General features: G+C 36.6%; 1 protein-coding gene across 1 annotated transcript in view; it reads right to left on the bottom strand.

Annotated features, from left to right (window-relative positions):
• Window positions 1-258: 258 nt before the first annotated feature.
• Window positions 259-19,106, bottom strand: part of LOC149816021 (ubiquitin carboxyl-terminal hydrolase 17-like) — a 28,739-nt gene continuing 9,891 nt past the window's right edge. The window contains exons 2-11 of the mRNA XM_089986666.1: window positions 9,079-10,378; window positions 8,839-8,924; window positions 8,173-8,258; window positions 7,924-8,086; window positions 7,622-7,742; window positions 7,349-7,506; window positions 1,844-1,928; window positions 1,546-1,758; window positions 1,371-1,432; window positions 259-1,090 (exon numbers count right to left, since the gene is read on the bottom strand). Coding sequence (XP_089842792.1) covers window positions 367-1,090; window positions 1,371-1,432; window positions 1,546-1,758; window positions 1,844-1,928; window positions 7,349-7,506; window positions 7,622-7,742; window positions 7,924-8,086; window positions 8,173-8,258; window positions 8,839-8,924; window positions 9,079-10,378 — 2,998 coding nt within the window. The 3' untranslated portion in view covers window positions 259-366. The remainder of the gene's footprint in view (window positions 1,091-1,370; window positions 1,433-1,545; window positions 1,759-1,843; window positions 1,929-7,348; window positions 7,507-7,621; window positions 7,743-7,923; window positions 8,087-8,172; window positions 8,259-8,838; window positions 8,925-9,078; window positions 10,379-19,106) is intronic.

Below are 19,106 nucleotides of genomic sequence, written 5' to 3'. Positions count from 1 at the left end.
TTTCCTAAGTTGAGATTCAAGTTAGCAAGTTAAAACATTTCTTTAATATAAATTTCACCAAATCCTCAAAATGCTTGTGCAAATCTTCCTTATATTGAGATGTTGCAACCTTTAAACAGGCACACAAACATTAACAGGTTCGATTGTGCAAAAAGTAAAAATGTCCTAAAAAGTCAAGAACCAAATTTTTGAACATAAAGAGGATTTCAGCAAATCGTGAGGCATTTTCGAAATGGCCTCATTTTACAAGGATAGTGAGGTCATTTTTTATATTTCTTTCCCTTGGCCAAAATATACTTGATACATATTATTACATAACTAAGCAAAAAAGGAGAAGGAAGAATAAAGAAAAAAAAAGGAGAAAATCTAAAAGAACGCATTCGCTGTTCTTTCCCTACACCATCTCATATCATGTGTATCATCATGAGAGCTGCCTGACATTTCCGACTCAATCTCGCTGCCACTACTACCACTATCTACCATCTTACTACACAAATTAGTTGGATCATAATACAAAAAGGGTGGGCTTTCCTTCCTGGCCCCAGCACCCCTATCATAATTTAGCCTCTCAGATGCAGACTTCTGATCTGGAAAATAGAAATGCATAGACAGATAATCCTGCTCATGGCCATCACCCTGGCGGCCACCAGCTATTGATGGAGAACATCCAGCTGAGCCTTCCAAGACATTTGTTGGACTGTTCCAACTCCAACTGTGGCGTCCTGACTCTCCAAACATGTAGTCAAGGTAATCATCTGTGCTAGTTGAGTCCCTGGTGCTCTCAGTGCTGCAGGAAGCTTCATCTGAGCAGCTGAAGAGGGATGAGTTATCGCTGGAGGAATCAGTTCCGAGAACCCGATGAAGTGGTGACAATCTCTCATCAAATGAATCAAAAGATTCAGATCTCAGAGCAGCCTCTGCCCTACGAGTATGACTTTGTAACCACCCTCTTGTTGAGAGTGAGGCTTCACAACTTAATCTTGATCTAGGAGTACTGCTGCTACGGTTGAAAAGTCCCACACCTTTTATGCCATTAATCTCTCTTTTCACATAGCCATTACTTATCAAATTTGGTGGGCGTGGTGAAGACCTACCACATGAAATGAATTGTTCGTCATAACCCGACATTAACCTCTACCAGACCTCACTAAGGATATGGACTGGACTCATGACATACTCAAACAAGTCAAATGGGTGCTTCAACATGGTTTTGCTTAGGATCAACATAGGGAACTTATACAAAGTTTAGTGGTAAACCATATCCATTTGATCAGGTTGTCAGGTTTCCATACACCGGGTTGGTGGAGAAGAGGGAGGAGCGGTGGAGAGAGAGAGAGAGAGAGAGAGAGAGAGAGAGAGAGAGAGAGTACCTTGCATATAAGAGCATGTATGCGCCCTTAGATAAAACTCTGTCAAGCTCCACAGGTTTTACCTACAAAACAAACAGGAGTATGAATCAGATACAAGGGCACTAATGACCAATTTGCCAACATTTATAACAAATAAGTTGGTTAATGAATTAACTTTTTGCAGCAGAATTTGTACCTTACTGTCATCGATCTTGAACCACTTGTCATGCTTGCTCTTGACATAGCATACATAATGACCAGAAAAGGAGGCGTTCATCACATCTAAGTGAACAACAACTGCATAAAGCTTGTAAAAAGGCAATCCAAGACTCGGCTCACTCATATAAGGTGCCAAATCCAGTTCCTCTGGGAAGTGAACAGATTTGTTGAGTTTTCCAAACTTCCCGGACTGATCAAGGTTAAAGAAAAGGAAGCATTAAAAAATATAACTAATAAGAATGAGCCAAAATACATTGGCACCTCCAGAAAATCACCTGAAATCGCTTCAAAACAATTGTAAGGACATTAGGAGCCTCATGCACCATCAACCTTTTTCTAGCTTTCACATAAGACTTGCATCTGGTACAGGCCAAGTAAATAAGCAAGGCAGCAGTAACGTCATAAATTCAGTGCCTAGAAAGCAAAAATGTCAAACTGTAGGCCTCGAGTTCTTTTAATCATTCAACCATACAAATCAAACTATGATGCAGTTGGACTTTCACCCATGGCTAGGGAGTTAATGCTACTTGACCAAGAGAAGGTGTTTTTTTTATAAGGTGACCAAGAGAAAGTTGCAAGGGAAACAGAAAAAGAAGAATATGAATCTGATAAAAGATGTAATTATTTGAAACTATAAAAAAATCAAAGAGGAATTATACGAGCATGATAGACAATGCAATATAAAAAATCTGATGAAGAATCATGGAAACCTTCTTGTTAAAAGATAAGTCACATTCCATATTTGTCCAAAAAGAGTACGCTCAAGAATATGGGATTGATTATTGAATCTAAAAGTGATGGTTCACTGTGAGTGTGTGTGTGTATTCTTGCTGTCATTTCTCACATTAAATAGTCGTAACTTGTAAAAAGACGAAACTTTGTGAAATTGAATTCATATCAATTTTCCATTTGTCACATTAATATCAAGATAGTTTATCAATGGCATTCTAAAAATTAGCTATCTCAATCCTTATTTCTCTTCATAAATATTTCATCATTTTCCCAAGAAAGATAAATATCCAAGTCACCCAAGAAATTGCATTATATACAAATATCAATTTCTTGGTCCACAGGATTCAGATACTGGTGGTGACAACCATCCTCTGAAATGTGCAACTGGTTTATGAAATGAAACAATACAAACACAATAGAATGCCACTAAGGGCTGCAAGAGAGCACAATTATAATAGGGCCACTAATGGGCCAATCATAATCTCAACAAAGGAGACAATCACCAAACACAAGTTACAAAGAAAGCACAATGAATAAAATATAAAATGCATTGAACCACAACAATGCTTAGAAAAACATGTATTCATACAAGAGAGAGCTCTATTTATAGAGCCAAAGAGGAGAGAAAAAGGGAGGCAGTCCAGCTAGTAGTTGGACTGCCTCCAATAGTCATAAATATGAGTTTTAGGAACAGTCCAACAGCTAGTTGGACTGCTTCAAATATGACTCTAACAGTCAAAAAATAAAAATACAGAAAATAAAGATCTTAAAAAGTCCATACAACTCCTACTAGGTTGTCCCTATTACATGATGTAAAATGACCCAAAATCCTATGATATATATGATATTTTAATACTCTCCCTCAAACTTACGGTGAGATCACCGAAAATTTGTTAAAAATAAAAATAAACTATAGTAGAGGAAGAGTCTTGGTGAAGAAGTCCACAATCTGAAATTTGAACGGTACACATGGTAAATCAACTGTCCCCTTCAAGTGTTCTTCCCGAACGTAGTGACAATCCATTTCGACGTGCTTCATTCATTCATAGAATGTATGATTGCTGGCTATGTATATATGGCACTCTTTTTATAACAACATAACTTTGAAGGTTTCGAGACATCAACTCCCATAATGGTAAGTAATGATTGCAGCCACACGACCTTGGTTGTTGTTAGTCATAAGATTTGAGAAGGCATTCTATTTATTAAATACACCATGGTGAGAGCGGCTTCGGCCCAAAGCCTTTTTGGAACTCCTTTTGAAATAAGTCCTAGTAGTTTCAACAACATGACAATATTTTCTCTCGACAATTTCATTTTGTTGAGGAGTCCTATGACATGATTTTTGGTGTAAAATACCATTGGTTTTTTAATAAGAATGAAATTCATTTGAAAGAAATTCTCTCCCTAAATCATAGCGTAAGATCTTAATATTTGATTTAAATTAATTTTTTACAAGATTAAGGAAATCCTTAAAACATGAAAATACTTCGGATTTGAATCTAAGAAAGTAGATCTAAGTATGTCTACTAAAATCATCTATAAATGTAACATAATATGAGAATCCACCTTTTGACATAACGAGAGTGGGACCCCACACATCCGAATGCACTAATTCAAAATTTTTATTACATAAAGAGGTCTTAGAACCAAATGGTAACATTTTCATAGTCTTTTTCCTTACAAGTTTTTTCAAAAAAGGAAAAAAAGATAGCTTGGATATACTTGGATGCCCTAGACATCTATGCCAATGGTCTAAGTCAACCTCTTTAGCATAGTTACAAAAAGATTTTTTAGGAAAAGATAAAAAATCCAAATAGTAAAGGTCTCCTCTTCTATGGCCTTGCCTAATCAGCTCCACTGACTGACTGGAGATCCTACACCCAATAAGCCTTAGATGAGAAAAAGACTTTACACCCATAATCAGAGATTTGAGAAACCAAAAAAAGATGTTAATTAAGTTTTAGAATAACTCTAACATTTGTAACAAGATTTTTTTTTAAAATTTCCTATAATTTTCACATTTAAAGAAGTTTCATCGGTGGTTGAAAGATATGAAAAATATGAATTGGTGCAATCGAAAAGTAAGGATTCATTATGTGTCATATGGAAGGAGGCTCCTGAATCTAAAATCCAAGAGGTCTTACCTGGAGGAGAAGAATAAGATACAACACCGGATGTAGGAGTGACTTTTAGAATTTGTGAAATGGCCTTTGCAATTTGAGTGATAGTCAAATCATTGAAGTTGCCCTATTTTCTTATTTTTTTCACGTTTTGGAGGTTCTTCACTCATCACCATCACCTTTTTTTTGAGTTTTGGACAATCTGGTCTTATGTACTCCGATTCATTACAAAAGTGACAAATGATCTTCCTTCCTCTTTCATTGTACTTTCTCTCAAAGTGAGAATGTTTATATAAGTTTTTACATAATTGTCGGGTCTTGATATGGCAAGGACCTCATCATTAGTCTTGTACATCTCAAGTCTAGTTTCTGGTAAAGTATGTACATGTTATATATATATATATATATATATATATATATGACTTTTGTAATATCCACTAGGGGCAAATTCATCTTTTCACTTGTAAATACGCATGTCCATTAGGATCTTCCTTTTTGTATTTTTATTATTTTTGTTTTTATAATTTATATTTTCTTTTTGTTCTTTGTTTTGGAATAGGGCCCACATAGAATCGTTAGGGACCCTCTCCAACGGTCACAAATGTGACCATTGGAGGGGCTATCAACGACTCTATGGGAGCCCCTTTTTGCTCCCTCTTGTTGTATAAATAGGGGGCTATCAACGACTTTATATTTTCAAGTTCTCTCTCTCATATTATGTGTTTGTCACTTGCCACTTTGTGGCCTATTGTATCTTGCCCATTAGTGGCCTCGTACTTGTATGCTTGTGCATCTCTTATAGTCATTTTTGACATTGTTCTTTGCCTAGTGTTTCATTACAGTTTTCGCTTGACACACTTGGGCAATAGCTTCACTTATAGAAGGAGCGGAAGTTCTATGGAGAAGAGATGACCGTACTTGGTCAATTTTTGGTCTAAGTCCATATAGAAAGAAGAAAAGATTTTCTTTTTCTACTTGCCTTTGCCTCATTTCAATTGCCGAGCATTTCCACTTAGGCCCTAGCATAGTCAATTCGTCCCATATGGGAGATAAGAAGCCATACAAATCTCTTACACTTTTATCTCCTTGTTTGGTAGTGCACACTTTATCTTGTAGATAATATAACCGAGTTATGTCGTGCTCTTTAAAAACACTCATGCATCACATGCTTTCTTGAATTTGATAATATTGGTAGCGATCTTGAACTCCATAGTATTCATGAACCATGAGAGTATTTGAGCATTGTTAGCCTCCCAATCCTCCACTCTTGATATTCTTGTAGAACCTTATCTTTTTCTTCTTCGGAAAGAGATTTAATTTGATCTTCTTCTTTCCTTGTTATTTTGGGATGAAGGCGTAGTTGTTGTTGTTGTTGTTGTTCTTCTTCTTTCCTTGTTAGCTTTAGTTGGGGTTTGGTAATGGTTTCACTAACAAAACCCTACAACTTTTTTCCTTTGACGTGGTTTTCATTGCGGTAGCCCACATCAAGTAGTGGCTTTCATTAAGCTTGTAGGAGATGACAGAAGAAGATTCTCTTTCGCTCATAATGACAATCACGGTGAAGAAGAAGACTTGAAGATGATCACTACCACAAGGAGAGCACAATCAAGGTGTCTTTCAAAACACAAGAGCCCTACGCCCTAATACCATCATGAAATGAAACAATACAAATACAATAGAATGCCACTAAGGGCTACAAGAGGGAACAATTACAATAGGGCCACTAATGGGCCAATCATAATCTCAACAAAAGAGATAATCACCAAACATAAGTCAAAAAGAAAACACAATGTAAAAAAAATGTATTGAACCACAACAATGCTTAGAAAAGCATGTATTCATACAAGGGAGAGCTCTATTTATAGAGCTAAAGAGGAGAGAAAAAAGGAAGCAGTCCAGCTAGCGTAACATTCAATATGACTGTTAGGAACAGTCCAACAGCTAGTTGGACCGCTCCAACAATCATATTGACTGTAACAGTCAAAAAATAAAAATACAGAAAATAAAGACTCTAAAAAGTCCATCCCTTACTAGGCTGTCCCTATTACATGATGTGTTATATATATATTAACAGTTTATTCTCCTATTTGCATCAGAACTGATAACATAATCAAAGAGGCTACATGTTCTCAGTTTCACTGCTAAAATTGTTACAGATCTACATTGCCACAATCTAGAACTTGTAAAGAACTTTAGTTTTTAAGTGCAAAAATTATCCCACCAGAGAGAAAAAAAGAGATAACAGAAAAATATGAAAAGAAAGAGATGGCTAAGTCAGGACTCTGGATAATCAACACAAAGAGTCTACATCACATGGATACAGCTGCAGATAAGGGGATACAGCATTTATGAAGTTTCAATATGACTAGTATATAAGGGGACACAATACAAGGGCCAAATGGAGTATCCATGTCACATAGCAAAAAGTACAGTAAACTAATTGAACAGGCCTAGGGTTAGACAACTCTGCAAGTCAATTGCTTCTTCATAACCGTCCAAAGTCAATTGATTATTTTAAGGCTTCCAGCATCAATGACAGATTTGGACTTTGACTTCATGTCAGACACGTTCATGCCCAAAGTGGTGCAGGTCTTGAAACCTTCGCTCATCATAATCCAGAAAAGGAAATGGCCAAAAGCAACTTAAACAAGTGAAACAGAAAGGGGGTCCATGCTTGGGCATGATATTCTCCTCATGACCAGTGCACTGCCCAGCAAACACAATGAGCATGTGGAATGCTCTAGTGGTACTTGGTTAATCTTGTCCAAGTCCATGATCAGCACTGGACAAAAACTACCATTCACCTAATTTTACCATTGACAACAATCAATAGAAACTGAACACTAATATGTAATTCTCTCATGTTTAGATTTAAAAGTAACAAAAAAAACCATAAAAGAAATAAAAAATTAAAAATGAACTAACCTCTCACATAGGTACTTATTGTCACCATCCAAGGTCTCCGGAGCTGTGAATTGCTTTAGTGCTTCTTCAAGAGTCCCAATATTCCCATCTATCTCCACTGTTAGATCCATCATCCTTTCATGCCGTACAGATTTACCATGGCACCTCAAGCATTTTATCTGAATCCACCATTCATCTTCCACAATAAGTTCCAAAAATCTCAGTCAAAAATGTATATGGGCTAAAAGGATCAGAAAACATCTGCAAATAAACTAAGAGTAAACATGAAGTTACAATAGAACGAAGGTAACCCCCAAACGTTAGCTGTAGAAGAGTCGTTTCTTCCATGAATGAACTTGACACATTCCCACCAGCTACATCAAGGCATACTAATTGCATTGCATCAATAGCATACCTGCCATTTTCACTCACCAGTTAAATGAAAAGATAACTGCTGTAATTACAATTGCAAATGCAATTAAATTGGTTACATCAATGAACAACAAGTCAGCATGAAAGAAGAATGCAGGCCAAAGGAGGTAAACAGCAAAAGAATAACACGTTACAGCACAATGAATTGACAGACGCTGGATCACCTCAAGAACTCATGGGCATCTTCCTCTTTCCCATAACCAAGGTGACCTCCAATGCTCTGTATTTGGGATAGAATCCTGATTGGGGATAAAGGGAACTTTCCTTCCCTTGATTGTAGAATAAGTTTCTCGAACTCACATGTAAAGCACCATTGTGCTCTGTTGCCTGATAAGTACACTCCAAAGTAAGGAAACCATTTAATCAAGGAAAATAGACAATTAATAGAAGAAATAGATGGAGCAGAAACGTGCATTTCTTAGTATGCAGTCCTTCAAGAAGATAAGCAGTAAGTGGTGGGGTGAAAGCCAAGCACTGAAGCACAGCATTAGCATAACAGCTGCAGAAAAAACGACCAATATATTAGATTAACTATTTGAATAATATGTGATAGCACATGGCATAAACACCTCTGATTAAAGTGCACGGACTGGCTTAGAGTCATAATATCCCAACTGAGGGATTTAGGTTTGAATCCCATCAAGGGTTATCCCCCAGTCTGGCCATCAAGGAAAAAGAAAAAAACTCAGAAAATCCTAGAAATTGGTGATACATCGTATATATGAACACAGTAGATAAAAAAGAAATTTGAAAAAGTCAAATATGCCAAAGTGAGCTGTGCATCATTTATTAAATACATGTCTTAAGAAAAAGTTATATGTAAATATATGACCATTCCTGATGAAAGAACCATTAAACGTGAATACTTGCAATCTCTGGATATTATGCCAAACAACAGTTGGCATGAGCAACACTACTTTCCAGAATATTGTTTCTAAATAAACCAGTAGCAAGTTTACCAACATTCCCCTCAATTTAGAATCTAATTCATTAACTCACATGATAAGTAAAACCAGGAATGGAAAGTCAGTGGCATTATTCACTCTTAAAACTTGGCAAAAAGGAGGACCGATGAATACCTATTACCACAGTTTTTAAGGCCAAATGGACACAGCTCCACCTTGTCATTGTATAGTTTAACAAACAAGTCATATGAAAAGATCGCCTGTTAAACAATAGCCAGCTTAGAATAGAATTATCCAAAATTCACACAATCCATCAAGAATATATTTTCTAAATGAACATATAAGTCCAAAACGATGAACAAAATATTTAGCAATTGCATGCACATAAGAAATAAAATTGTTGCTGGTAAATACCTTTTTTGGCTTTCCAGCAACTTTATTTCCAGTTCCTACTGGGTTGTGCTTTGGAAGTTTTGGCACTCTAAACTGCTGAACAACTTTGCGCACTGATGCTTTCAGACCAGCATTGACATTTGAACCAGAGCTTGTTAACTCAAAGGAACTAGCCTTCTCGGGTGTAGCATGTGAAGCACAGCACTCTCTATCAACAGATAAATGATCCACAGAAGCAACTTGTGATGTTGATCTCTGCATGCTTGATTTTGATAATGTTGCATCAACCACAACTTGGCTAGATGGAGGTATCAAACTCTCATGACCCTGTAACAAAGAACGACTGGGGATGGACTGATCTGTATCCAATTTCTTTGATAATGTGGTGCCATTAACAGTTATTCCTTTCACATAGTTCTTGTATAGTCTGTAATCATTTGAATGAGATTTGGGAGTAGAAGGTTGAGGCAGCTTAGAGGGAATAGAATGATCAAACATGCTAAGCAAATGTCCGGAAGGAGGCCCAGAACTATCACAGCTACTTCTGGAACTGAGCTGAACAGGTTCTTCGCAATCTGAGTTTTGAAAAGACTCAACAGAACCATGAATTGAGTCCAAAACTTCAAAGGCACAAGTAGAAGGATCTGAACTAACAATATTTTCAGAAATAGCATGGTTGGACCTAGAAATATTAGTAGAGTTTACGCATACAGTAGATACACCATTATGCTTAGTTGTCTTTCTGGTGAATTTCCCGGAACAAGGACCTCTATTATTTAAACAATCAGTTAGCCTGGTACTATCAGTAGATCCAGAAGTTGAAACTTCTGCTACAATATCTTCATTTGCATCAGCAACTCTCACATGCATGTGAGAGCCAATACCACTAGAAATGGGTGCTGCGGATCCCAAAGGTGAACTAATGATAGGGGAGACAAGGTCAGCGCCATTAGTTGATAACCTGGTGCCCTTGTTGCTTTCAAAGGAGCTGATTGATGATGAAGCAGTGGAAAAGTCAATAGCAGTGCAAGCTCTCTCAGAAGATACTGCAAGAGGCTCAGCATCATCCTTCCTTCCACCTGTAGCACTGGAAAAGACGTTTTGGCTCGAAAACCCAAGCACCTCTGCAGGTGACTCAACACTATCTGTCTGCCACTTCCTCTCTTCGCCAACATTGTCTTCTCTTAGTGCTGAACCTCCTAATGCTACATTTATTTGAGGGGAGCTTCCTGCATCAGTATTATTCCAGATGGTTGTGTTCGGAGGATGGCATTCTTCTCTGTGACCTTGCCGCCAATGAATAATTTGACACTTACCAGAACTGCAACATGGAAAGTTGCTTATGCTTACGTCATTCAATCAATAAAAACCTGAATAACTGTATGGCAATTCCGGAAAAATCTTGGCAACAGCTTGTAGACAGTTCCATAAGAAAAACATCTGCATATATAACAAAACCAAATGCATAGTGTGTAATAAATAATATTTTATTGGTAGAATTCATGTATGTCATTTTTTCCCATCTGCAGCTCTGTCTTCCAGCAAAGGATTGTACAAGAAAATTTTAAGAAAAGCAAAAAAAAAAATCAAAAGCAGTGAGAAATTCACAAAAGTTCCACCAGCAAGGATAAAATCAGCTGAAAAAAATTAAGATGACAAATTCACCTGTGATGTATAACATTTATTAAATGCACAGTTATAAGCTGCTTTATCATCAATCTCTATAGAAAAGTTACTGACATAATTAGTCTAAAAAAGGTTGTAAGTATCGAATCGTAACCCGTATCGGTCGGGTTCAAAGTTAGATACGTATTGTAAAAAATAAAAATGTTTTAATATAAATTTCCAAAAATTTAAAAAAAAAAACAAGAAAAATCAGAAACCAATTGAAAAAATTCTAAAAAAATCATAACACATGAAACAGTGAGAATTTCACAAAATACAACCATAAAATCACATACTAAGCATTTATGTTTCTATGAGCTGCATAAGACATCATCAAACAATGATGAATTGCATAAGATAAAACTATAATATTACATATCAAAACAATTATGTGCTATGAATAACATGAATAACTGAATAAGACATTGAACATTAAATAATCAAGATAATATGCTATAAATGGCAATCTCACAAGAAAAAATGCAAACTATGAAATAATATGCATATTAAATAACTATGTCACAGGGATTCGGCTAGCAGGGCGCCGCACCCGCATCGACGCAACGCGGGTGCGGGTGCGGTCAACCCAACCCTGGGTGCGGTCAACGCACCCAGGGTCATTTTGGTCCAATTTTTCAGACTTAAAAAAATGTTTTGCCAAGAATTTTTTTTTAATATATGTCACAGGGATTCTCCAACTAGGTGCCACACCCGCACCCGATGCGGTCAACCTGACCCTGGGTGCAGTCAACGCACCCAGGGTCATTTATGTCCAACTTTTGAACTATATATATATATATATATATATATATATATATATATATATATATATATATATATATATATATATATATATATATATATATATATATATTTTTTGCCGCACCCGCACCCATGTGACAGTTAAATAACAAATCCAAGCTAATAAGTCACAAGATTCATAATAATGTGTTTACATAAACAAAAAAGTGTTTTTTTAATGCTTAAAATTTTTACATAACTAGTTTTTTAAAAATTTCAAACAAAAAATGAATTAGATAACGTCAATCATTGAGTATTATCAACATTATCTTTTTTATTTTTGAAAAAATCTCTCTAAATCACTCTTAAGCTCTTTAGGGATGAATATGAACTAGCCTCAAGGGGCTTACATGTTTTCGAAAAACAAAATTTTGAAATAAGTGCATTTAAACTGTATTTATAGCATATTTTAAGATACACCCCGTATCGTAGTGTATCATAAGATACACCACAGGGGTGTATCGTACGATACACACCCGTATCAAGATACAGGTGTGTATCACACCGGAACACCCCATAGTAACGATCTGTATTGTACGATACTTAACAACATTGAGTCAAAACATGAACCACACAACCAAAATCATCAGTTTAGTACCTTCTACTAATCCCGAAAGCATCAAAACATTATTTGGTGACAGCTAACATGGTAGGCAGCTGGATTTAGGTGCAAAAATAACCATAATAATTACTCTTCAAGTAACACTAGAATATCAATTCTTTCCTGTTCTGTACATTTTGTTTGTCATTCAACACCAACACCCAACTCCAATGACTCCTTTGAACAGAAAAAGGCCCATCAATTGCATATACTGTTGCCCATAATATTATTTGTAACCTCAAGTTTCATTTGATGGCATGAATGCACCTCCCTTCTGCAGTGATATTATTGAGGAAAAGAAGGGTGCCATTTAATGTTTGCAACCATTTGTATATCAAGCAGAAACAGATGTATTCGCCTGGTTTGTCTTCAAATGCACATTGTTTGATTGAGAGGCTTGAGGGTTTCAAACAACTAAATGTACATGTGCTTGCATGTGTGTGTGTGTGTGTATTTTATTTGTTTATGTGCTCACATCTAACTCATGGGCATCTGTATAAGGAAAACTAGTGTAGTAGAGAATCAACACAAACCAATAGATGGGTCATGACCTGTCTATGATTCAACAACTGTGGACCTCAAAAAGCAAGACTTCTCACAGCAACCATACTCCCCACAATGCTAATAAAAGATATGTCCTACAACAAACATGCAAGACAGTGCATGCCCTACAGCAAAATGAGAATATGTCATCCAGGAAATACTAACAATCAAACCCTAAAAGGTCTTTTAGACTTGTTCCTTTTGTGTACCAACGATTTCAAAGACATAATGAGATGCAAAACTGCCTGCTATATGTTTGCCGAAAATTCCAAGTTTACTAAGATAGCATTAGAAATTCCTGCATCCCCAGATACAGAGGTATCCTTGGAAAGTTGTCCTCAACAAGCTTAACCACTTGGTATCCAACTGGATCCAACAGCCTGTTTTTATCCTATGTTTACTCTCCTCACTAAGCAATGCAATGCATCAAGGAAGAAAATGGAAATTCTTTAGATAAACACTTACATGTTTTAGGAATTAACTGAAGCTGGTAAAACCCACGAAAATGTGAGTCGGCTCAATGCCTAAGTTTGCAATAGTTAACAGCTCAATTTGAATCGGCTCAATTATAGGTTTCATTTTCGAGACCCAATTAAGCACATTTAAACAACTATCCCACCTAGGCCAAGGTCAAAACAGTGGCTGTATCCATATGACAAAAAGTCAGGCTTAGAAAACCCTAAGCTTTTAAAGTGATACAAGTGCTGAGAGAAGGGGAAGAAATGAAAGGGGATGAAAAAGACAATTGAGTTCCACAAAATATCAAAGATCCCAACCTCTCCCTACATGCCCACTACCACTAGCGAAAGCAATTCTAAGCAATGACTCCATGACCGAGGCTATTAGCTGACAACCTGCAACCCTGTGATTGCCGCCAGTTCTAATACCATTTTTTGTCCGTAAAAGTTGTTCTTGTGAAAATCTTTACAAAAAGAGATTGTGTGTAACACCACAATACAAGAAATACAAAGAGTGCACAAAGGCACAAAGGAGAACACTCACAAGTGCACGAAGGCACGGATACACATGCACAACAGCATGAAACAAAATGAACTTCAATTCATAAGTTCCCAAGAGGGGCTTTACAATATTGCATATGCACTCACAAAAAAGAATATGTTTACAAGGGCCACTAAGGCCTATTTATAATGCAAAAAGAAGCCACAGGTGCAGCTCAATATGACTGTTGGAGCTGCACCCAACGGTCACATTTGTGACTGTTGGGGCAGCTCCAACAGCTATATGGAGCTGTCCCTTTCACAACAGTCAAAAAGAAAAAAAAGTGTAAAAAGCAAAAGTAAATAAAAAAAGAAAAAGTAAAAATGTTAGCTCATTAGGGTGGCTGACACCTATTGAGTAAAAGGACTGAAATACCCCATGATGGGTATTTCAGTTTACAGTTAAAAGAGACATAATATTTTAACACTCCCCCTCAAACTTAGGGTGTCACGACTGAAAGTTTGCCAAGAAGGAAGTTAAATCTTGGAGAACACAGCGCCTTAGTGAAGAAGTCTGCCAGTTGATATTCTGATGTAACATAAGGAAGGTCAATGGTTTTTCTTAAATATTCTTCACGAACATAGTGGTAGTCCATCTCGATATGCTTCGTGCGCTCATGAAATGTGTGATTTTTGGCAATATAGATTGCACTTTTATTATCACAACATAATTTTGTGGGCCCTTGAACTTGAATATTCATATCTTCCAACAAGTTGCGAATCCAAACAATCTCCATGGTAGTAGATGCCATGGCTCTATACTCAGCTTCGGTGGATGAAAGCGATACTTTTTGCTGCTTCTTGCATCTCCAAGAGATTAATGATTCACCTAAAAAAATACAGAAACCAGTGGTGGAGTGACGGTTATTTGTGTCACCTCCCCAATCAGAGTCAGTATAAGCAATTAAACTTAATTCAGACGTAGAAGATAGAAATACTCCCTTGTTTACTGTACCCTTTATGTATCTGATAATGCGAAGGATGCCGCTCATATGGACTGTAGTAGGTGCATGTTGAAATTGACTAGCAACATGTACTGCATGAGAAATATCAGGCCTGGTAATGTTGAGATACGTTAGGGATCCAACCAGTTGCCGGTAAGGTGTGGGATCTTTTAAGAGAATCCCATCATCAATCTTCATCTTCGAACCTACTATTTCAGGAGTTTCGCAGACCTTGTCATCTGTGATTCCTGATCTATCAAGAATCTCACAAGCAAGTTTAGTTTGAGACAAAAAATAGCCTCTCTGAGAATAGGCAACCTCAATTCCCAAAAAATATGTCAGAAATCCTAAGTCTGACATTTCAAATTTTGAAGTCAAAATAGATTTAATGCTCTTGATTCCTTTGATATCATCACCTGTTATTAACATATCATCAACATATAACAATAATATAACAATCCCTGCATCAGATTTCTTAACAAACAATGCAGTGTCAGTATAGCATGAAGTGAAACCATTTTAAGTCATTACATTGTTAAACCTATCGTGCCAAGCCTTGGGTGCTTGTTTCAGTCCATAAAGAGCTTTACGAAGACGAAGAACTTTATTTTCAGGGATTTCCATACCAGGTGGAGCATCCATGTAAACTTCTTCATTAAGATCTCTATTTAAAAAGGCATTTTTGACATCCATTTGGTAAATATTCCATTTTTGAATTGAAGCAATGGTGATAAGACATCTGACAGTAACCATACGAGCTACTGGAGCAAATGTCTCTTCATAGTCAATCTCATATTCTTGACTGTACCCTTTAGCTACAAGACGAGCCTTATACCTTTCAAGAGAACCATCACTCTTAGTCTTGACCTTGAACACCCATCGACATCCTATAGTTTTCTTGCCATTGGGAAGAGATTGAAATTCCCAAGTGTTAGCTTTCTTAAGAGCTTTGAGTTCACTCTCCATGGTTTCTCTCCATTCAGTACATTGTTTGGCTTCTCCAAAATTTTTTGGTTTAAAATAAGAGTGAATGACACTCAAACAAGCTCGATATTTAGGAGAGAAAGAATCAAAAGATACGAATCTAGAGGGAGTCCTTCTAGTTCTTTCAGTTCTCCTAGGATGAGAATCATGAGTGGAAATAGTCTCACTAGGTTCACTATATAGTTCAATAGCACTCCTAAAGGTGCTTCTATCTTTATGCGAATAAGTGATGGGTTCTCTAGATACATTTTCTTCTTGAGGGGTAGAAGGGTTAGAGTTATTGTTGATCACAACCATTTCATTTTCACTATTATATGTTGATTCATCATCACTAGAGATATCATCATCTTTAGATAAAAGGTCAAAAAAAAAGGAGTAATCGGCATTTTCTAAATGAGATTCATTTTTTTCAAAACCACTATCATTTTCCAAAAAAGTTATATTCCTTGAAACATATAACTTATCATTCTTAGAGTCATAACATCGAAATCCTTTTTGAGTTTCCGAATAGCCAAAGAAAGCACAAGGAATGGCTTTTGGTGAGAGTTTATCATTTTTATCGGTAAGAACAAAGCACTTACAACAAAAAACTCTCAACCTATTATAATTAGGTTCTTTTTCATATAGAATCTCAAAGGGAGAAATTTTATCTAAATTTTTGGATGGAAGTCGGTTGATAAGATAGACGGAAGCAAGAGCCGCTTCGGCCCAAAAATTTTTAGGAATATTTTGGGAAATGAGAAGGGTTCTAGTGGTTTCAATGATATGCCTATGCTTTCTTTCGGCCAAACCATTTTGTTGTGGGGTCTTAGGACACGATCTTTGATGGACAATGCCACAATCCTCAAGATATTTCTTAAACTCATTAGAGAGATATTCACCTCCGGAATCGGTCCTAGATATCTTTAAATTATTATTAAATTGATTTTTAATCATCATATGATATGTTTTAAAACATGAAAAAACTTCATGCTTATGTTTGAGAAAATGTATCCAACAATATCGTGAGAAATCATCTACAAAAATCACATAGTAAGCAAAACCACTTTTGGATATGACAGGTGTCGGTCCCCAAACATCCGAGTGAATAATTTCAAAAGGTTTAGTACTAAACATAGTTCTTGGTTCAAAAGGTATGCTTCTCATTTTTCCAAGAATACAATCATTACAAGATAAAGTATTTTTACAAAGATCTTTAACAAAATGTAGATAGGATAACTTGGTAATGTTGGGATGACCAAGTCTCTTGTGCCAAACATTTATGTCTTTATGTTGGGCCACATTACAAAAGGTGTTTTTAGGAATTTGAAGAAAGTCCACATAGTACAAGTCTCCTTTCCTAGAGCCTTCCCCAATCAATCTCTCGGACCAGTGATCCTGTATTAAACATTTATTAGATGAGAATTGAATGTTACACCCAAGGTCCGTGAGTTGAGAAACAGAAAACAAGTTTAAATTTAATTTTGGTATAAGTCTAATTTTTGGAATAAAGAAGTTTTGGGTTTTAAAATTTCCAATTCCCTTAATTTCTAGAGAAGTACCATCCGCGGTCGAAACAAAAGAAGGTGACACATTTTTAGAATACTCGAAAAGAGATGAAATGTTTGGGGTCATATGAAAGGATGCACTCGAATCTAAGAGCCAAGAAGTTTTACCTGGAGGAGAAGAGGTGGATACGGCGGCACCGGAAATAGCTCCCTTTAAAAGAGGTTGAAGAGCCTCCACAATTTGATTAAGAGATAGAGCTTCTTTTGAAGATTCCTCTTTGGATGGTTGAGATGTAGTTGCCATTGCTAGAAGTTTCTTCCATTTTGGGCAAACCGGTTTGATATGACCCGGATCTTTGTAAAAGTGACACGAGATTTTGCTATAATCTCTTCTTCCTCCTTGATTTTGATTCTTAAAATGAGGAGGTCTATATGTTCTTAAATTGTTACCGGGTCTAGAAACGGCATTAACACCATCACATTCTTCTTGATTTGTGGACATTGCAAGCACACTAGGATTTTGCTTGCTAATGCCCATACGGGTTTCCTCTCCACTTAATTTAGTTAAGACATCTTCAAGAGAAGGAGAGGTAAAAGAGGATAGGAGAGAAGATCTTATTTGCTCAAACTCGGGCCTTAGCCCATTCAAAAAATTGAAGAATCGGTCTTCTTCTAATTGCTTATGACGAAGCTCTATGGATTCTCCACTCCACTTGGGTTCAAGCATGGCAAGCTCATCCCAAATTGAAGAGAGTTCCGCAAAATACTCTCTTATAGACATATCACCTTGAACAAGAGTTAACGCTCTTTTTTGAAGATAATACTTATGGGACAAGTCCCTAGAAGTATACATCTTCTCAAGATACTCCCACGCTTGAGAAGCCTTTTTAAACTTTATAATGTTGGCGTTAATCCTTGTCTCAACGGAAGAGAAAATCCAAGACAAGATCTTAAAATTCTTCATTTTCCATTGCTCATGTTTCCTATTATATTCCTCAAGAGCATTAGTTCTTTCATCTCCCTCAAGGATTTTGATTTCTCCTTCTTTAACCAAAGTAATTTTAGGCTCGGGTTCCGGAATCGAGCCTTGAATGTAACCCCAAAGCCCTTTCCCTTTGATGTGAGCTTCCATATTTCCGGCCCACGCATGATAATTTGAGTCATTTAGCTTGAAACCAAGAGAAAAATGAGAGTCTTTCTCACCCATTAGAGAGGAAAGAAGAAAGAAAAGAATACGTACCACAATAAGATTTTAAATCTTTCTTGTTGTAGTAATCTTCTAAAATATTGAATGAAAAAGAGCCTCCACTCCAATCACCAAAAAGTTGAAGGCACGTTTTTCGAGGCACTTGATATTGAGAAGAATCACACCAATTTCTTTCTCCAAACAACCTTGCTTTGATACCATGTGAAAATCTCTACAAAAAGAGATTGTGTGTAACACCACAATTGCACAAAGGCACAAAGGAGAACACTCACAAGTGCACGAAGGCACGGATACACATGCACAACAGCATGAAACAAAATGAACTTCAATTCATAAGTTCCCAAGAGGGGCTTTACAATATTGCATATGCACTCACAAAAAAGAATATGTTTACAAGGGCCACTAAGGCCTATTTATAATGCAAAAAGAAGCCACAGGTGCAGCTCAATATGACTGTTGGAGCTGCACCCAACGGTCACATTTGTGACTGTTGGGGCAGCTCCAACAGCTATATGGAGCTGTCCCTTTCACAACAGTCAAAAAGAAAAAAAAGTGTAAAAAGCAAAAGTAAATAAAAAAAGAAAAAGTAAAAATGTTAGCTCATTAGGGTGGCTGACACCTATTGAGTAAAAGGACTGAAATACCCCTGATGGGTATTTCAGTTTACAGTTAAAAAAGACATAATATTTTAACAGTTCTACACTACTACTTCCAAACATGAAACCAAGAGAAGATAAGCCACCATCTACATTAGTTTGGACAAATAATATCAGGAAGGATAGCAAATTTTGGAAGCTACTTCACATGGATATGGAGGCA

The sequence above is a fragment of the Nuphar pumila genome, chromosome 14 (genome assembly GCF_984573655.1).
Source record: "Nuphar pumila chromosome 14, dmNupPumi1.hap1.1, whole genome shotgun sequence".
Classification (NCBI taxonomy): Eukaryota; Viridiplantae; Streptophyta; class Magnoliopsida; order Nymphaeales; family Nymphaeaceae; genus Nuphar; species Nuphar pumila.
Note: the sequence above shows the minus strand (reverse complement) of the source record. Positions and strands in the feature narration are given on the sequence as shown.